Here is a 16,380-nt window from a genome sequence, read left to right on the forward strand (position 1 = left end):
AAATAATGCCAGACAGGTGCAGGATATCTGAGAAAGCATAGGGCAGAAGTCGCTTACTCCAAATATACATACTTTATGCATATTTGTTTGGGTCTTATAACAGTTTGGACAAAGAATCATGCAAGTGCTCAATGTTTGTGTGCATATAGACAAACATATGTGTATAAAAACATGCTGAGAGGGCCCATGCCGTCTTTACCACCGAGCTTAAGGACAAGGACATGTTGAGGCCTCTAATTTTTGCATCAAATTAGAGACACGGGTTTATCAAAACGTTCACCAAACGCCTAAAACGTCCTGAAAAATTAGCGGTCGCGATCCACCTCCATCACCCAGCAGCCCACCTGTCTGTGCATCATGCACTCGCGACCTTCGCTGGGCGACCGCGACCAGCGCCGATCCCTTTCCCTCTCCTCCCCTCTGTCGTGGGAGTGCCTGTGCGCGTACTCGCCGCCTCGCTCTGCAGTGTAGCGCTCCTTGTCCACCGAGCCGTGGTGGTGGTGATGGTGGTGGTGGTGCTTGCGGTCTTTGGACCGGCCGCGATCTCTGTCGCGATCCCTGTCCTTGGACTGTATGTCTCCGGACTGGGTAGTGGTGCCCAGGTCTGTTCCTAGGCCTGTTTGTAGAGGTCAGTGGTGTTACTAAGGTTGCTATGACAACAGATAAGCGGATGACATCAGTAAGTGTGTTTACACTTACTGGCTGCAAAAAATTGTAGTCACTTAAGGACATTTTTGTCTTAAGGAATGGCAAAATGGTGTAACCTTTTAATAGTTTTTAATAAATGATATCAAGTCTCTGTTTTTTACTCACCTGTATCACCGTCAGCGTAGCGACAAAGGGATCTCTCAGATGCCCGATGGCTCCGCTCTTTACGCCGGTGTCCGTGTCTGTAAGGCCGCCCCTCTTCAGGTATTACCCTCTCCATGCCGTAGTCGTCCACCCCTCCCCTGTCTCTGTGGCCACGCCCAGACCTGCTGTGGCCTAGCGAGGAGGCCGAGCGTTTCATAGGACTGTTGTCGCTTATAGTCTGAGGAAGGAACAGACACCACCGTGGGAGAGAGAGAGAAATGAAGTCCCTTTGAAGGTGGAGCTGGTGTTTCCTATCCTGGGTTGACACGCTGTGTACATGTGGATGTGCTGTGTGCAGTCGTGTGTGAATGGAAAACAGCAGAAACCGACACACCACTGCCAAAAAATTAGGATCTGAGACCGTCTTCTATCCGCATCAGCTCTGATTCCCAAACCAGCACACTTCAGCCTACAAAGGTTTCTATTTCCTTTCTTTTTGTGTGTTCTCCAACACACAGGTATTGCCCTGCGTCCCTGCCGGACCAAGTTATGTGGAATAGACTAATGCAGCAATGGAATATTCGTTCACTTCAGAAATCCAGCGTGTTCTTTTCCTGCACTGAAACTTCCACTACACCTCGCAGGTAAAAATCAAAGTTGAATGGCACCAGATTTGTTTTATTTCAATCATTGGCTAGATTGGAAGGTAATCACACATGCACAGGCGTCAAGAATCGCCCACTCTTGTCAAACAATCGGGTAATTTCTCACTGTACCTTTCACACAGACACACACGCAAACACACGTCTGAAATAAAACTCCTTGCATGCAGGTGGGGGGTGTAAACGGACACTTGGACACAGATGGAGGAAGCAGCAACAAGCAGCAGCAGCAGCCGAGGAGAGCCCCACACACACACACACACACACGCACACACACACACACACACACACACAGATGAGAAAGAGTAAAAGCAGAGTTTACAATGACAGGGGTTAGAGGAGCCCAATTCCAAATTTCAGGGGTTTAACAATTCTCTAGCCTAGAGCGGGTCCGGTCAGAGGGATTTCTAAAGGCCCCTGTCATGGTAGGAGAGACAGATGAGGAAAAATAACCATGACAGGAGGAGACAGGAGGATGAGACGGGGAAGACAGGGTACATACACTGAGGGTACTGCCACGTTGTTTCCCTCTCCTGCGCTGCTGTATAAGCACAGAGAAGACACACACAGAGCCACAGAATACAGCAAAGTCGTGGTCACATGGACGAGAAGAAAGGAACGGGGAGTGGAGGAGCGGGAGGGTTGGGGGTTTGTGGGGGGTGGATTGACACACAATGAGAGGGAAAATGAAAGGGCACACAGAGATAAAAAGGAAAACAAACAGATGATGTGCCACACAGAAAAGAGAGGAAAGAGAACAGGGGGACAGAGAAAGAACCCGATTAGACACCAAAAGCAGCAGTGAAGGTGGAAGAGAGACACTTACCACAGACACTGGCGGTAAGGAGTGTCAGAACAGCGTTATACAGTGTAGACAAGGTCACCATGACAACGCACAAACTGCATCACAGCAACAATGGTGACAACTGGTAAAGTACGTGTACAAATGGATATGCACAGTCACAGTCAGATACATACACACAGGTACTATACAAAATAGAGTGATTCAAACACACACACACACACACATACAGAAGTCCTTCTAAATTCCCTTGGTTGAGGGGAAGAGAGTTTAGTATAAAACAATAAGAAATCTGCAAACCTCATTGACAAAGAAGAAGGAAAATGGAAGGTGGAGGAATGCAACAAAAACTGTGCAATAAGTTTATTTTATGTGTGTATTTGTTCTCTTTGTTCCCTCTTGGTTTTATAAGTGCGTGTATGACAACCAGAGTGCTGAATGGGATATGAAACAGCACCAAATGGATGTAAAATGAAAACAGTGACAAGCACAGTTAAAAATAACTTCAAGTGAGTGAGATGAAGCACAATGAGATGCAGCACAGGAGACAGGAAATAAGCAGAAAGTCTGACTTTGCCTGGTCTATAGTTTAGCCGTAAACATTTTCATGATCACATGTTTCATGAACAGTGTGTTTCGCAAGCATTAAACAAGTCAGACTTTTGCGAAAACCGTTTTCAACACAAGATGTGGAAAACTGAAACAGTTGGAGGTGGACAGATGGTGGGTATGTGAGAATGCTGCTCACTTGGTTGTCGCCTGGGAGGCGGGGCATGGAAGCGGCCCTGCCATGGCCTTCCATTGGTGGAAAGTGGTCAGTGTCCGAGTAACCATCCTGCCCCAACTCTCTCATCTCTACCGTCTGTAAACAGAGCAGGAGATGCTGTAACTGCTCCCTGAAATCTTCGTGTGCTGTGCTGTGCGCGTGTGTGTGTGTGTGTGTGTGTGTCGCCCTAAACCACATGAAAATGCAGAATACTTCTTCCAGCAGTCAAACTCATTGTAATCACACTACTCACCAATGCAAATGTGAGCGAGAACAGTGCCACCTCGTGGGAATTTGATATTACAACAACTCAAGAATGAGTTGAATTGTATGTCTGCATTTTAGGTCTTTAAAGGATGGGATGTTTGGATGAGTTGGAAAGTACACGATTGGATGTGGAAACATGTAAATACCAGGTCTTAATGTTTATGGTGTAATATCTGAGTGCAATCCAAGCACAAATGACAGATGCAAAGACCAATCTGGGCGTCCAGGAAGGTCTGCGAGCTGAAACAATAATGAGAAATGAAACCACAGTCTCGATCGAAGATGACAACATGACAGGAGATAGCCTGGAATTAAACTACACAACAGTAGATTAAGTCGAGAAGGTTGAGACTGGATAAACTCTTTCTGTCTGATAAAATGAAAATATCTGAATAGGTCGTTATCTGTGTTTTCTACCTGAGAGTTGGTCATGCTTCCCAAGCCATCTTCAGGGAGTCCCTCAGGGCTCCAGCTGCCGATCTTTTGGGACATCTCCTGAGCTCGTGCCGTCATCCATGAGTGGCTTTCTGGAAGACCACCTTCTACAGACCTGCGACACACCCACACACACCTGTCATCAACCCCCTCTCAACAAACCACTATCATCCAACAACATCCAACTCACAGGCTGTTGACATTGTCAGCGGTCTCTGGAGGAGGGAGGGCGTTGTTCAGTCCCGGGTCCCCGTCCTGGGATGGAAGTGGCTCCACGCGCTGAAACAGTAATGGCGTTCGATTCTGTGTGAGATATACAACATAGCCGTGGCCAGCTATCAGGCAGACTGGTTGGAGAATGGAGGGAAAAGCGGAAGTGCAGGAGAGAAAGTGCACAAAGAGAGAGGGCGGCCAAAGCGGGGCGAAGGAGGGAATGTAGAAGGAAAACAAAAGAGGCAGAAGCCTAAGGAAGGATGCATCATTGGATTCCAGGAACTGGGAGAGATGATTCATAGATTCAATTAACAGTAATTGTTATCTATGACATCTGCTTTTGAAATGAACACTTCCAAAAATTAAATACAAATGCATATTTACATCTTTCCAGGAGTTAAAAGGAAGTTGTAAAATAGATTAAATAATGATTTTCTTGAGTAATGGAGGCTTGCATGATGGAATAAATGTGATGATATTGAGGCAAATGGCTAAATAGCTGCTACTTAAAGCTTGAACAGACGTGAGTGACGTGTTTATGATACTGCTGAGGAATGATGAAAACTAGCCAGCAGATGGCAGCACTTGTGCTATTACGAATACACAGCCGCCGGTTAGCTTAGCCTGTTTAATGACTCATTTCTCCCCCTACAGGCACTTTTAAGGAGGCTAAATGAACTTATTGTACCAGAAGACCGCAGTACCTGCTCGTCACGAAGGGCCTGGGAGCGCTTGATCTTGCTCTGCCGGTAGTACTCCATGATCATCATCGCGGCATAGATTTTTCCCACTGTGAGGTCTGTCGCTGCTGAGAGAGTGACAAGTTAACCTGCAAGATTAGACCTTTTTGGAATGGACCCTGAGCACAAGGAATGGTAGGAAAGGGGTGTAGGGCATGCACACGAGACACATAACCAAACAGGAACAAGGAGCAAACAGTCTTTTCACAGACAGATTTTTGTGTGTCGAGGTCAACAAAGCAAAGCAACAATTGTTAAATGCCATTAATGCACTGGCATCGGTGCATTTACAGCATTTTCATTCAAAGAAAGAAACGTCTGAGTGGGCCTGGAGTGAAAAGACATCTATAGAGTGCTGATCTATAGTGAGGAACCCTCTGATTGTATTGGAAGATGTGGCTGGTTTGCTCTTGTGACTCTCCTGTCAGAGTTGTGATGTTGTGGCGTGCGCTAGCATGATGTCCTTTGTGATCACATGCGATTTGAGAGGGTGTGTGTGTGTATGTGTGTGTGTGTGTGTGTTTCTGGGCACTATCAGAGGGTTGCAGCAGTGAGGGACGGGCTGAAAGAAGCAATCCTCAGGTGAAGTGACGACAACAACGCTGGAGCGCCAGGTCCTTGCATCCGAGGCCACCTCGCCTTGGACGCGCTTGCGCTCTGCAACTTACACTTATGCGGCGTCACCAGCAAATCCAGATGCTTCTGGGAGAGATTGGGCCAGATGGCCATCATCTCTTTCCTTAGCTCCGCGTCCATCTGGTGCTTGTCGATCCCACCTAGGAACATTCAGTGAGACGGACGTGCACCCACGTATAGGAGCGTAAAATATAAAAGAGGACACACAAACGTGAATACAAAGACAGACACAGATCTGATATTAGCAGTGTTCTGGAAAATGGTGGCGGTCAAATCACACGAATCACAGCGTCACTTGTTACACAAAGGCTCTACGGCGAGAAGAAGACTGCAAGTTCAGTGATCGATGAGAGTAGAAAAGACCCCAAACCTTCTGAAATCTTGGCGATCTTGATGTCAAGCGCCGTCCGGATCAAGGCCATGAGGGTGGAGTTGAAGTGGACCGTGTTGTCGTCAGCCACGGGGAGATCCATGCGGAGCAGTCTCTGCCAGAGGATCAATCGAGGTGAGCGGTGAGAAATGCGGGAAGTGAATGGAGCGCTGTGGAACCTCCAGGTGACACGGATGGGTGGTGAGGAGGAGGGAGGGGGAGCTGGGAGGGAATGGGAGCTTGGATCGAGGACACTGAAGGAGCTGTGCATGTATTCCTAACTCACCCTTAAAGGTCCAGTGTGTGAGATTTGGCAGATGTTAAGGAAAAACTACCTGTCTCCAAACTCCGCCTCTATTAAGAGCTGAAGTGGCTGTCAGGGAACAAAAGCATCCGCACGAGTTTCCAGTCTAGAGGTTTGTTGTTGTAGACATACTAATTAATTTTTTACAATGCAGAAATGATCAATTATAGCTGACAGGTGATATTAATGATTATGAAAATGTGTGGTTGAGTCTGTCTGGGGCTGCTGCAGAAACATTCTAGAACCCGCACAGGGTGACTTACCTTAGTGGTTATATGGAAAAACAAACAGTTTCAATGTAAATAAAAAAACACAATGAAATCTAATCTCCATTCTGAGGTCATAAAACACAATTAAAAGCTGCTGATATATTTCAGATGCAGCATTTATAATTATGTCCAATCTTGAAAATCTTACACACTGGAAATTACATTTGCTGTAATTTAGAATTCATTTTTCATTTTGCCCTTCAAAGTCTGGGTACGAAACAGGGCAAAACTAGCTAGTAGTATGCAGAGCTCCCCCTAGAGGTTTGGAGGTTCACAGTGAAACCAGCACAGACGCCTCGATCAACCAATAAACCCAAAAGGAGCCTGTTGTTAATACAGGGAAGGGGGTGATTTTTCTTTCCTGATGTTTATTGGTTGGAATCTGTGAGAGGTCTTGTTGGTTTTTTGTTTTTTTTATCAAAACAATAAACACACACACTTACTCTCAGATGGCAGAGCAACATTTGTGTGTGTTTGATGACAGAAGACGGCGATCGCCCACGCATGCGACTTTCCATGCTCCCCCACCAACATCCTGATTAATTGTGTCTCATTTAATCGAAATGTTTAACCCCACCCCCTCAATCCTTCTTGCACAAGCAGCCCCATGCACCATGCAACAAACAATATGCCTCACAGGACAAGCAGCTGCGCAGCCTTACACGGAAAGCGTCCTCTTCTGGCGACATTACAATGAGTTTGTGAGCTGTTTAAAATGTGGCTGTCACTGGACAGAATAAGGGAATCTGTAGACGATGAGGTTAGGTTGATAGAGCAACTGACTCTATCGCTAATCTGATGCCTAATGTGTGATACATGGGCACAAACTAAAAGGGTTAATAGGTGAGAGAGAGCAGCATAATATGCAAAGAGGCAGAAGAAGAAACACAAAATGGCTGCAATGTGCGAGTTGTTGCGTAACGACTGACTTGCTGTTTGAGTGAGCGGGTGAACATGAGTGTGTAGTATGTTAAAAAGGTGAGTTGACGTGATTCCAGAAGGAAGTTGCAAAAGGGGCTTAGAATAATATTTGTTTAGTACTTCAAGTGGACAGTGTGAAGCTGCATTTCCTCTGAACAGGGCAGGTTCGTTTGGTCTGCTTTGTGCTTCCACTAATGGACACGCATAGGACAGATAACTGCTTCAGCTCGCAACACCATCCATCCATCATCCATCCATCCATCCATCCATCCATCCATCATTCCATCATTCCACCCATCCATCCATCCATCATTCCATCCATCCATCCATCCATCCATCCATCCATCCATCATTCCATCCATCCATCCATCCATCCATCCACCCATCCACCCATCCACCCAAGGTCACTGGTGGTTCTGGAATCTACCCCAGTAGTCATTGGGTGAGAGGCAGGAATAATCCCTAGACAGGTCACCAGTCCATCACAGCACACACACACACACACACACACACACACATGGTATTCACTCACACAAACCTGTAGGTGATTTGGAGTCTACAATCAACGTGATTGGAGGTTTTTACCAGGAAACCCACACAGGTGTGGGGAAAACCAAAGTACCACAATAAACTGGACTAAATCCTGTTGGAAATGCAGCTTAAAAAAAGTAAAAATGTACAAAAATGTACCACATGAGGCAAAGCAAAGTTTGAAAAAAGACAAAGTTGTTGGCAGTGTAAGAAGGTTGTCCTACATAAATATGTGAGGGTTAAAGGCTGCAGAGCCATACGGGTCATTGCTCTGTGGACAGGCTGGAACGGCAAGCTTTGGATTTTACTCATTGGCAAATTGCTCAGGGACACAAAAGCAACGATGGTCGACTTCTGCAAATTTTGCAGAGCTAATCGTTAAGGTTGGGATGCTCTGTTAGGTTTAATGTAGGAGAACTCTTGGGAAAAATGGTATGATAAGATTACGTGATGAGAAGATAGAGAGGGGTCCAATGTGGGAACGAACAATATGAATGTTCACAAAATAAATGTGGGAAAAAAACCTGGGTCAAATAACTCTGCCCAAATGTAAAATGTGCTGATTTGCCAGAGTTCTCAAATCTGTCTTTTACTTAAACATATTTTCTACATTGCTGTTTTTTGGCTAAAGCGTTTCAACTGACCCTACTATTGACATTTATTTATTTTTTGCATATGGGAGAATAAACCAAAAATCTGACCCAGAGTTTTCTGAAAGGGGACATGAGTTCGACAAAGCAACAATGAGTGAGGGAGTGATCTCCTGTGTCCGCAGGCTGTTTGGCTGGCTGCCCACGAGGCACATGGTGATCTGCCAGTGGCGTCTCGTAATGTACAGGAACGCGGGATAACACAGAGGAAAGCGTGTCGTTATCATTCTCGTGACTGTGTCTGCGGCGCTCGGCAGACGGAGATCTCGGTTTGGTCAGCCATGCAAACGGGTGTAGAGTGTGCGTGAGGTGGGGAGCAATATGCAGTAGATGAGGGGAGGGGGGCTTGAAACAGAATAGAACTGCATTGACGACAGAACCAAAGGACGAAGAGAAGATTGGAGTTGCGGAATAACAAAATAAAAAGCCTGCTTGGGGATTTGGAGCTGCTATATGAAGGCTGAGAGGAGGAAAAAAAAGAGCTGTTTATGGCAAAGGTTCTGTGAAGAAAACACATCACTGACACAAGCTTTTTCTGCTCTCTCTACCGTTGGACACAACTAACCAGGTTCTTATGATTGTGTTTGGTTGTTTGTGTGTGTGTGTGTGTGTGTGGAGACTGCATGTGCCCCCTATCCACAGGAGAGAATGATAGAGGATCTAAGGCCTAATGGACCTTCCAAGCCCTGCTGCACACACACACGCGTTTCCATGTAACGGCGTGTGTATTCAGCAGTGTTTGTCTCAGCTCTAAGATCATTTGCGTACATGTAACTATTTGCATGGCTTCTATACGTGACTTCCCTTGTACGTGATGCAAACGAGCTGAGAAGGTCCCTCTTGTCATCCCCTCCCGTGGGACCACACCCTAGCCTCTGCACTCTGACTCTCTAGCTACCTCCACCCACCAAACCCACATCATCACACAGTGCCACAACACCAACCAGCCCACCCCAACTGTACACGGAAAAAGGAAACAGAACAGAACAAAAGAAACGGCGACACTAAGGTTTACACCACGCTCCCCTGACCTTGTAGGCCACCCGTGCCGGACACCTCCTCCCAAGGCCTAGAGGAGGACACATGTGCCTCAGCATGTCATACATTTCCCTGCAACTGATCCTGCCACTGCATCATGAGCCAGCGCCGCCACCACCCCGTTAACAAAAACGGGGGCAAGGGAGAGGAGAGGGAGGAGGCGGAAGGAAAACAAAAAAAAAAGAAATTGAGGAAAGTTGGACTGGAGGTAGAGTTGAAAAGAGACAAAAGGATTAATTAGACATATGTTTGTGGGTTTTTTCCCCCTCTGTTTTGCAAATCTGTGTCAGGGCGAGGTCAGAGCAGTCAGCAGTCAACAACTAGCCCCAGATATGCATCGGTATATACAAATGGTGTTACAGTTACTTCCTGCAGAAGTATAACTCCAGTTTATGGGTGCTAGCATCCTACTGGTGACCTCATTTAGACTCTGCAATCCTTTAGCCCACAAACAGCCTAAAACATGATTTGGACTTGTGTCTTTATCTCTAGTTTAGGGCTGTCAAAATTAATGCGTTTACGTGGGATGATTCATGTCTTGTGATTAACACATTAATTAATTTAACCTGATCGACACATGCGTGACTTGCCACGTGATGGTGCAGCTGGGAGCTGATTATGGATTATGGCTGTTACCTAGCGACACATGTACGTTAGGAAAAGACACATAGAAGCATCGCAAAATGTAGGAATGCAATCTAGTTGGCTTGTGTGAATAGCTCTCCAGATGAGAAGGGTAGTTACAATTATATCAGAATTTAGGGAAACTGCAGGCTGTTTCTGTGGAAGTAAAAGGTTCAAATAAGACAGGATTTTCTTGCTTATTCCCTCATTATTGCCATAAGAAGCTTATTCAAATGGGAGAAGTAAAGAAAATGGCAACAGCCTAGGATTTAACCGCAGGACCACAACTCCTAAAGATGACTATGTGGACAAGACAAAGGATAAATGACAGACACACCAGGATCGGAGAGGCAAATACAAAGGTGTGTAATGGTGTGTTTGCAAGAGGAGAGTAGCAGACAACGAATACTGAGATGCTCCTTATGAGGAGAAAGGGGCAGAAGAGGAAGGGGTGTCAATGCAGTTTCTGTCTTTCCCCCAACCCCCAAAAAACAAGAACAATGCACACTACAGTGGGCAATCCTAGCTTGCCACATTATAGCCATGGCTCCACAGCAAGCAAAAAGAAAACAATAGTATTTAAAGATATGTGAAAGCGTGGCTCAAAAGATGAAAAAAATCTGAATGTGATTTCATTTTTCCCCATTTCATGTAGTGCATTTCACATGCAACTCTGGGTGTCTGCATTGTCCCGCACATTCTCTAAAGCAGTTCAGAATGCAAGTCAATAATGGAGGAAAAAAAGTTCAAATTGAAATGAAAAAAAAAAGAAAATATGTGTGTGAAAGCAGCATTCACTCCATTCCTGGATGCTTGTGTAGCAGGTGTGAGTCTGAGATTCTGTTGAGATATAAGTCAAACCTTGCAGGCCACCCTATGGGGACATTTCTTGCCTAAGCCGAGAGGTGGGTCGATAACTCGTAATAAACTGTACATGTCCTTATAATGAATGCGACCGCTGCAACAAGAATATAGGGGAGTTACAAAAAAACCCAAAAAACAAAACAAACAGGAATAGTACACACGTCCAAAAAAGAAGAGAGAACAGTGAGAGGAAGAGCACAGTATTGACAAATGCACAATATCTGAAAACACTTAATTTTGCTTAAAATAAAGGCAAAATGCATAGACACACCAGTGCACTCATGCATGCAAAGAATGCATTTTTACATTTCCTCTCTCTCGCTTCCTGTCTCAGTTTGACAACCCTCTCTTTTCTCCTTCTAGTCTAACCACTATGGGAAAGTGTGTATTTAAGAGGAAAAAGACATGTGCTGCGCTAAATGTTTAATAGCTGCCTATGTGTGCACATCCTCCCTCTTAATAACATGTTCAGGGTCTTTATTTCCCATTTTCCACTTAACAGCTTATGTGACGATCAGTAATACCAGAATGTAAATAGCATGTTAGCGTAAGAGGACTTTTGTTCCAGTAAAGACATAAATGACTGCTTACTATTAGAGTAATTCTTTTTTTTTGATAAAGTGTTTTAATAAAGTGTAATCTTCGACTACCATTATTTTTAACGCTGCTCATTTTGATCGTGTACTCTTGAATATAATTCCCATTTCTTTCCTACTTCCCTTGTTTGAAGTCTACTTGCATTTTGTAGGACAGCTAGAGGGCCACACACAGCTACTGGAATACAAATACCATGACACGTAGCATGTCTTTAGCAGACATTGAAACTACGGAGATTGCCAACTTTGCTTGGGGTTTAAAAGTTGGCTCAAATGTTTATTAGCTGTATTCCAGAACGGTTTCTGAAGGGTTGGGGATGCTTTGGGACGAGTTAAAAAGATGGAGGAAGGAGAGAAGGGGAGAGTTGATCCATTGTAGCCTCCTTGAGATTTATTGGGACAGAACATTTTGGCTGGCAACACACATGGAATGATTTTCTTCTTTCTTAACCAAAGCCGGACTACCTACATCTGGTATAAGCCTGTTTTTTTTTAAATTATCCACCAATCTGGTTGCTGAAGCATCCCTGTTCACTCGCTGTCATTGGCTGTGGAGACGGTTAGGCAGCCCGAATGACGTCACAGAATTGGACAAATAATCAGATGCAGAAGGACTCAGATTCGGTCACAACCCTCCAAATCTTGTAGAGGACAAATTGGGCTTAAAATGGTTAGGTGTGTTGCCAGCCTTACACAGTAGATGACTGAGAAGCTCCTGAAACATTTGCTCCGGTGAAGCTCTGTGTGATCAAACGTGTTAAAACAATCATGATACATATGGAGAGATAACACATAGCATTTGTTTAAACAACAAATCTATCTGCCACTGTGGGTCAAATATAACAAAATCCACTGAAACTATTCCCGATTGACTAAGACAATGTACGATAGCACTCACCAAGCTGCTGGGTCATACTCGGCCCATATCCTAACATACTCTTCCAGATGATGAGGCCCCAGTATGGACGAGTCTCTCGTCAGATACTCAAAGTTGTCCATGATGACGGCTACAAACAGATTCAGCATCTGCACAAGCAATAACTTATTAGATATTTCTGCTCGGCTGCTGTTTGTGGCTCATTCTATATGAATTCAGATTAATAATAGGTGATTTTTCTATTTTTTTTTTTACAGCTCTTACCAAGAATGAACAGAAGAAAATAAAGGAGACGAAGTAGAGGTAGGCAAACTGGCTGCCACATTCCGGATCTGCGTTCCCTGACAGGGGGTCGCACTCTTTATTCCCCAAACAGGCCAGCATAATCTCATGCCATGCTTCTCCTGTTGCACTCCTAAAAAAAACACGCGCAGGTTCTTGATTTTAAAGGAATCTGGGTGACTAATTCTGCAGTCAGTAAGAGGTGAACGCACCTGAAGAGAAGCATGAGAGCCTGAATGAACGTCCTGAAGTTGTTATGCTGGTTGATGGCATTTTCGTCGTCCTCTTCAATTGCAATGTTCCCAAACAACTAGTAAAATGAAAGAACAGCCACAAAAAAACAACAGAAATTACACTTAAAAGTTGTACATTCGCTTAAACACCCACCGCCACAATAATCCTCTCATCCGCTCATCAGATCGAACGATTTATCGCTATCCTTGTTCTACTTCTCCAACCTCCCCACATCAACATTTTTATCAATATATCTTAGTGCATCCCAAAAGCACAATACACATTTTCAATTTTAAGCTATGCCCCACCTGCATGCCAATGATGGCATAAATGAAGAACAGCATGGCGATGAGGAGGCACACATAAGGCAGTGCCTGAGGAGACAAACATGGACCATATTAATACACATAAGAAGAAGCAAGTCCAAGCTAATATGCCTCAAAATGAGTTTAACAGCTTTGCAGGAGTGTGTGTGCTGAGTTTATCTGTTCTGCAAATGGTTATTGTGAGCATTAGTCTGCATAAACGAGGGTAAACCTTGAAGGATTGAACGAAGGTCCAGAGCAAGATGCGGATGGTTTCTCCCTGCCTCAGCAGCTTGATGAGACGAGCTGCCCTGAACAGCCTCAGGAAACTCAGGTTGATGAAATTGTCCTACGGTGAAGCCGTAACGTAGCCACAGGGGGGAGGGGAGAGGTGGAGGGGTGGGATTAGGATTCAAAAATTGAAGATTGGGAAAGGCAAATGGGCAGAGAGGTAGATACAAAGGGAAATGGTAGTTAGTTTTAGATGAACGTGTTTGTCTTTAGTCAAAGAAAATATGAAAAACCAAAAAAAAAGACAAATAAGAAAAAGGAAATGACAAATAAAAGAATATGGAGCCAGACATGTCAAGGCAAATCTCAAATCAGCAAGGCTCCGACAAGCTTTTCAAGTCAAGTTCGAGAAAACCAAACTTCACAGGGGAAAGGACATCATCCACAGGGAGTTTCATCCAATTGGGTAACATGGTAATATTGGTGGCAGGAACGGTGAGTAGTTAAAGTGCAGGGATGTCAAGACGTCTCCTTGGGAAGACAACCAAATGCACTAATTCTCTCAAGGCAGAAAATGCAATCGTTTCATATGAAGCAAGCACACAGCATGCAGATGCGCAATCACACAGGGGGCAACAATAGTCAGTGTCATCATCTAATGGCTGCAAAATCCAGGTGATATTTTGAGTGAATATCACACCCAGAGAGTGGCTGAATAATAATAATAATCACATCGCTAAAGTGATGTAAAGTTACTGGCTGCCACCTTTAACAGGTTATGAAACTGCCCTCAATCCAAACTGATGCTCCCTAAAGATCTGCATAAATTGCAGCACATGAGGCTCTATAAGGGGGTGAGAGGTCATCGTTTCAGATGCAGTCAAGGTCCATGAAGAGACCTTTCTGCCTGGAAAAATTTTGCGAGTGACTGAAATTAGTAGCACTAGCTAAACACTATTTTCATTCATGATCTCACCTCCAGAACATCAGCTAAACCATTCCTGAATGGGTTAGCTGGATTCAAGAATATAAGTAAATCCTCCTACCTTGTAGGATACCACCTTTGTCCAGAGGGGGCGCTACAATCAACAACTCTCAAGTTGCAGCCAGTGGCTTTAATGTATACTGTGTGTATATATATATATATAAATGCATGTGTTTATCTGCTTGAAAAACTGACCTAAAATCACATCTATGTTACAGCCGAAATTGGCTCACATCTGATAAAAATAAAATTCCTTATTTGTTCAACCACAAACGAGCAAATTGAATATAAAAAACTGAAGTGATCCTTCGTAGCACTCAGAGGGAACTGGCAGAAGTCACATGCAGGTTCCATCAAAAATAAAAGCACATATTACTCTGTTTTCTGTGTGTAACTGTGTGTGTGTGTGTGTGTGTGTGTGTGTGTAACTGTGTGTGTGTGTGTGTGTGTGTGTGTGTGTGTGTGTGTGTGTGTGTGTGTGTGTGTGTGCGCGCACACGCTAGGAAAATAAAGAGTGCCTTCCAAAGGCATGCAATGGACAGCATGCATTGTGCTAGGGGCAACACTTTGGATTCAATTTACGGTCCCTGGAACAATCTCCCAGTCACTGTCATCTGTGTGTATGTGTACACAACTGGTATCAATGGATAGTTCCATCTACTCCAGTTTAAACAAACCTATCCTCTAAAAACAGGTCCATCACTCCAGGTAAAGGATGAACAGTATTTACACACATTGCTGGATAGGATATTTGTAATGATCAATGACTGGAATAATAAGTGGACAACATACAAATTAATTGCTGGATTATGAGCTCAGTTGCAGGTTGTGAGACACGGTGTCAAGCGATACATGCACACAGATGCAAAAGAGTAAGATCTCTAAAGTTTTACAAACCATCTACATGTAGATGTTGCAGACATATGGTTTTAAGCCCCAAATATTGGCATTTGGGTTGATTTGAAGAACAACCAGAGAGGTTGACCAAGCCAGTTGTCATGGGTGGACACAGAGGATTCATAGTGCATTTTGATTGGATGGAATTGCAGGAAGTAGGTGATGGGGGAGAAGGGGGTTGGACCAGGTAGATTACAGTAGAGCGTCATTGGTTTTGTGGACGATTTAAAGAAAGCATGTAAAAAAGATAAAAAACAAGAAGGAAATAAAGAATCAATACAGAGAAGTCAGCACAAACTGAGATGTTTCATATCCATACAGCAAGGCTAACCAAAAGAACATTGACTTAAATAACACAGAACAGCAACCTAAATATGGAGAGACTGGATGAACCACACGATCAGAGGACTGTGGTTTCATCAGCTTAAGCTGAGACGGGACTTTACTCTTCTGCTGTGTCTAAATCGTGTGTAATGCAAAGTTTAGCTAACAAATGCTTTTTTGGCACCATGCAGAGAAAGATAATGATTTGGTTGGCTACTAGCAGCGATTTGCAGAAGTTGCGCATTAGTTGACAGCAGCCTAGCACCGTCCTTCTGCTTCGCTGTCGCTGGCTTAGTCTTGGCCATCTTGAATCTGGTGCCTCCTTGTCTCACCAACTGGGACATTTATATAAGACTTTCAAGAGCCGTTTGTGCATGACCGAGCAGTGAAAGACTCAAAAGCAGCAGGGCTATTCTCCCGACATCATTGTCGTGCCTTCGGTCTGTCTTTAAGACAATGGCACGTCCGCAGACAACAGCTAATGTCCCCTCAGCCATTGATTATATATCATGTTTACATGTTTACACTTTTGTCTTCTGTCTCTGTGTTTCTTACTTACCCCAAGCTCAGTCACCAGGATGTCAGTAATACTGCCCAGAACTGTCACACAGTCAAAAATATTCCAGCCGTCTTTGAAATAATTCTGGCATTTCCAAAAGGAAAAGGACGAAGAAAATGAAGGAAAATGCATTACAGACAGGTCAAACTGGAATATGGCAGGATCAGCCAGCAATTTTACTCCAAATATCAGCGCAGTTGGTGTCC

The 16,380-nt window shown here is 44.3% G+C and overlaps 1 protein-coding gene across 6 annotated transcripts in view; it reads right to left on the reverse strand.

The window, feature by feature from the left end:
- Positions 1–16,380, reverse strand: part of cacna1aa (calcium channel, voltage-dependent, P/Q type, alpha 1A subunit, a) — a 55,406-nt gene that overhangs the window by 4,550 nt on the left and 34,476 nt on the right. For 3 of the 6 annotated variants that reach the window (XM_029836993.1, XM_029836995.1, XM_029836994.1), the window contains 17 exons: positions 16,175–16,258; positions 15,292–15,294; positions 13,411–13,527; positions 13,182–13,247; positions 12,852–12,949; positions 12,622–12,772; positions 12,379–12,506; positions 10,882–10,978; positions 5,684–5,798; positions 5,346–5,453; positions 4,642–4,745; positions 3,915–4,027; positions 3,707–3,839; positions 3,005–3,118; positions 1,957–1,995; positions 814–1,030; positions 345–616 (listed from right to left, as the gene is read on the reverse strand). In XM_029836993.1, the coding sequence (XP_029692853.1) occupies positions 345–616; positions 814–1,030; positions 1,957–1,995; positions 3,005–3,118; positions 3,707–3,839; positions 3,915–4,027; positions 4,642–4,745; positions 5,346–5,453; positions 5,684–5,798; positions 10,882–10,978; positions 12,379–12,506; positions 12,622–12,772; positions 12,852–12,949; positions 13,182–13,247; positions 13,411–13,527; positions 15,292–15,294; positions 16,175–16,258 (1,959 nt within the window). Of the gene's footprint in view, positions 1–344; positions 617–813; positions 1,031–1,956; positions 1,996–3,004; positions 3,119–3,706; positions 3,840–3,914; positions 4,028–4,641; positions 4,746–5,345; positions 5,454–5,683; positions 5,799–9,389; positions 9,487–10,881; positions 10,979–12,378; positions 12,507–12,621; positions 12,773–12,851; positions 12,950–13,181; positions 13,248–13,410; positions 13,528–15,291; positions 15,295–16,174; positions 16,259–16,380 lie in introns of all 6 variants that reach the window. The other 3 variants (XM_029836997.1, XM_029836999.1, XM_029836996.1) reach the window with 3 other exon arrangements.

This window comes from Takifugu rubripes, chromosome 5 (assembly GCF_901000725.2).
Source record: "Takifugu rubripes chromosome 5, fTakRub1.2, whole genome shotgun sequence".
In the NCBI taxonomy this organism is placed as follows: domain Eukaryota; kingdom Metazoa; phylum Chordata; class Actinopteri; order Tetraodontiformes; family Tetraodontidae; genus Takifugu; species Takifugu rubripes.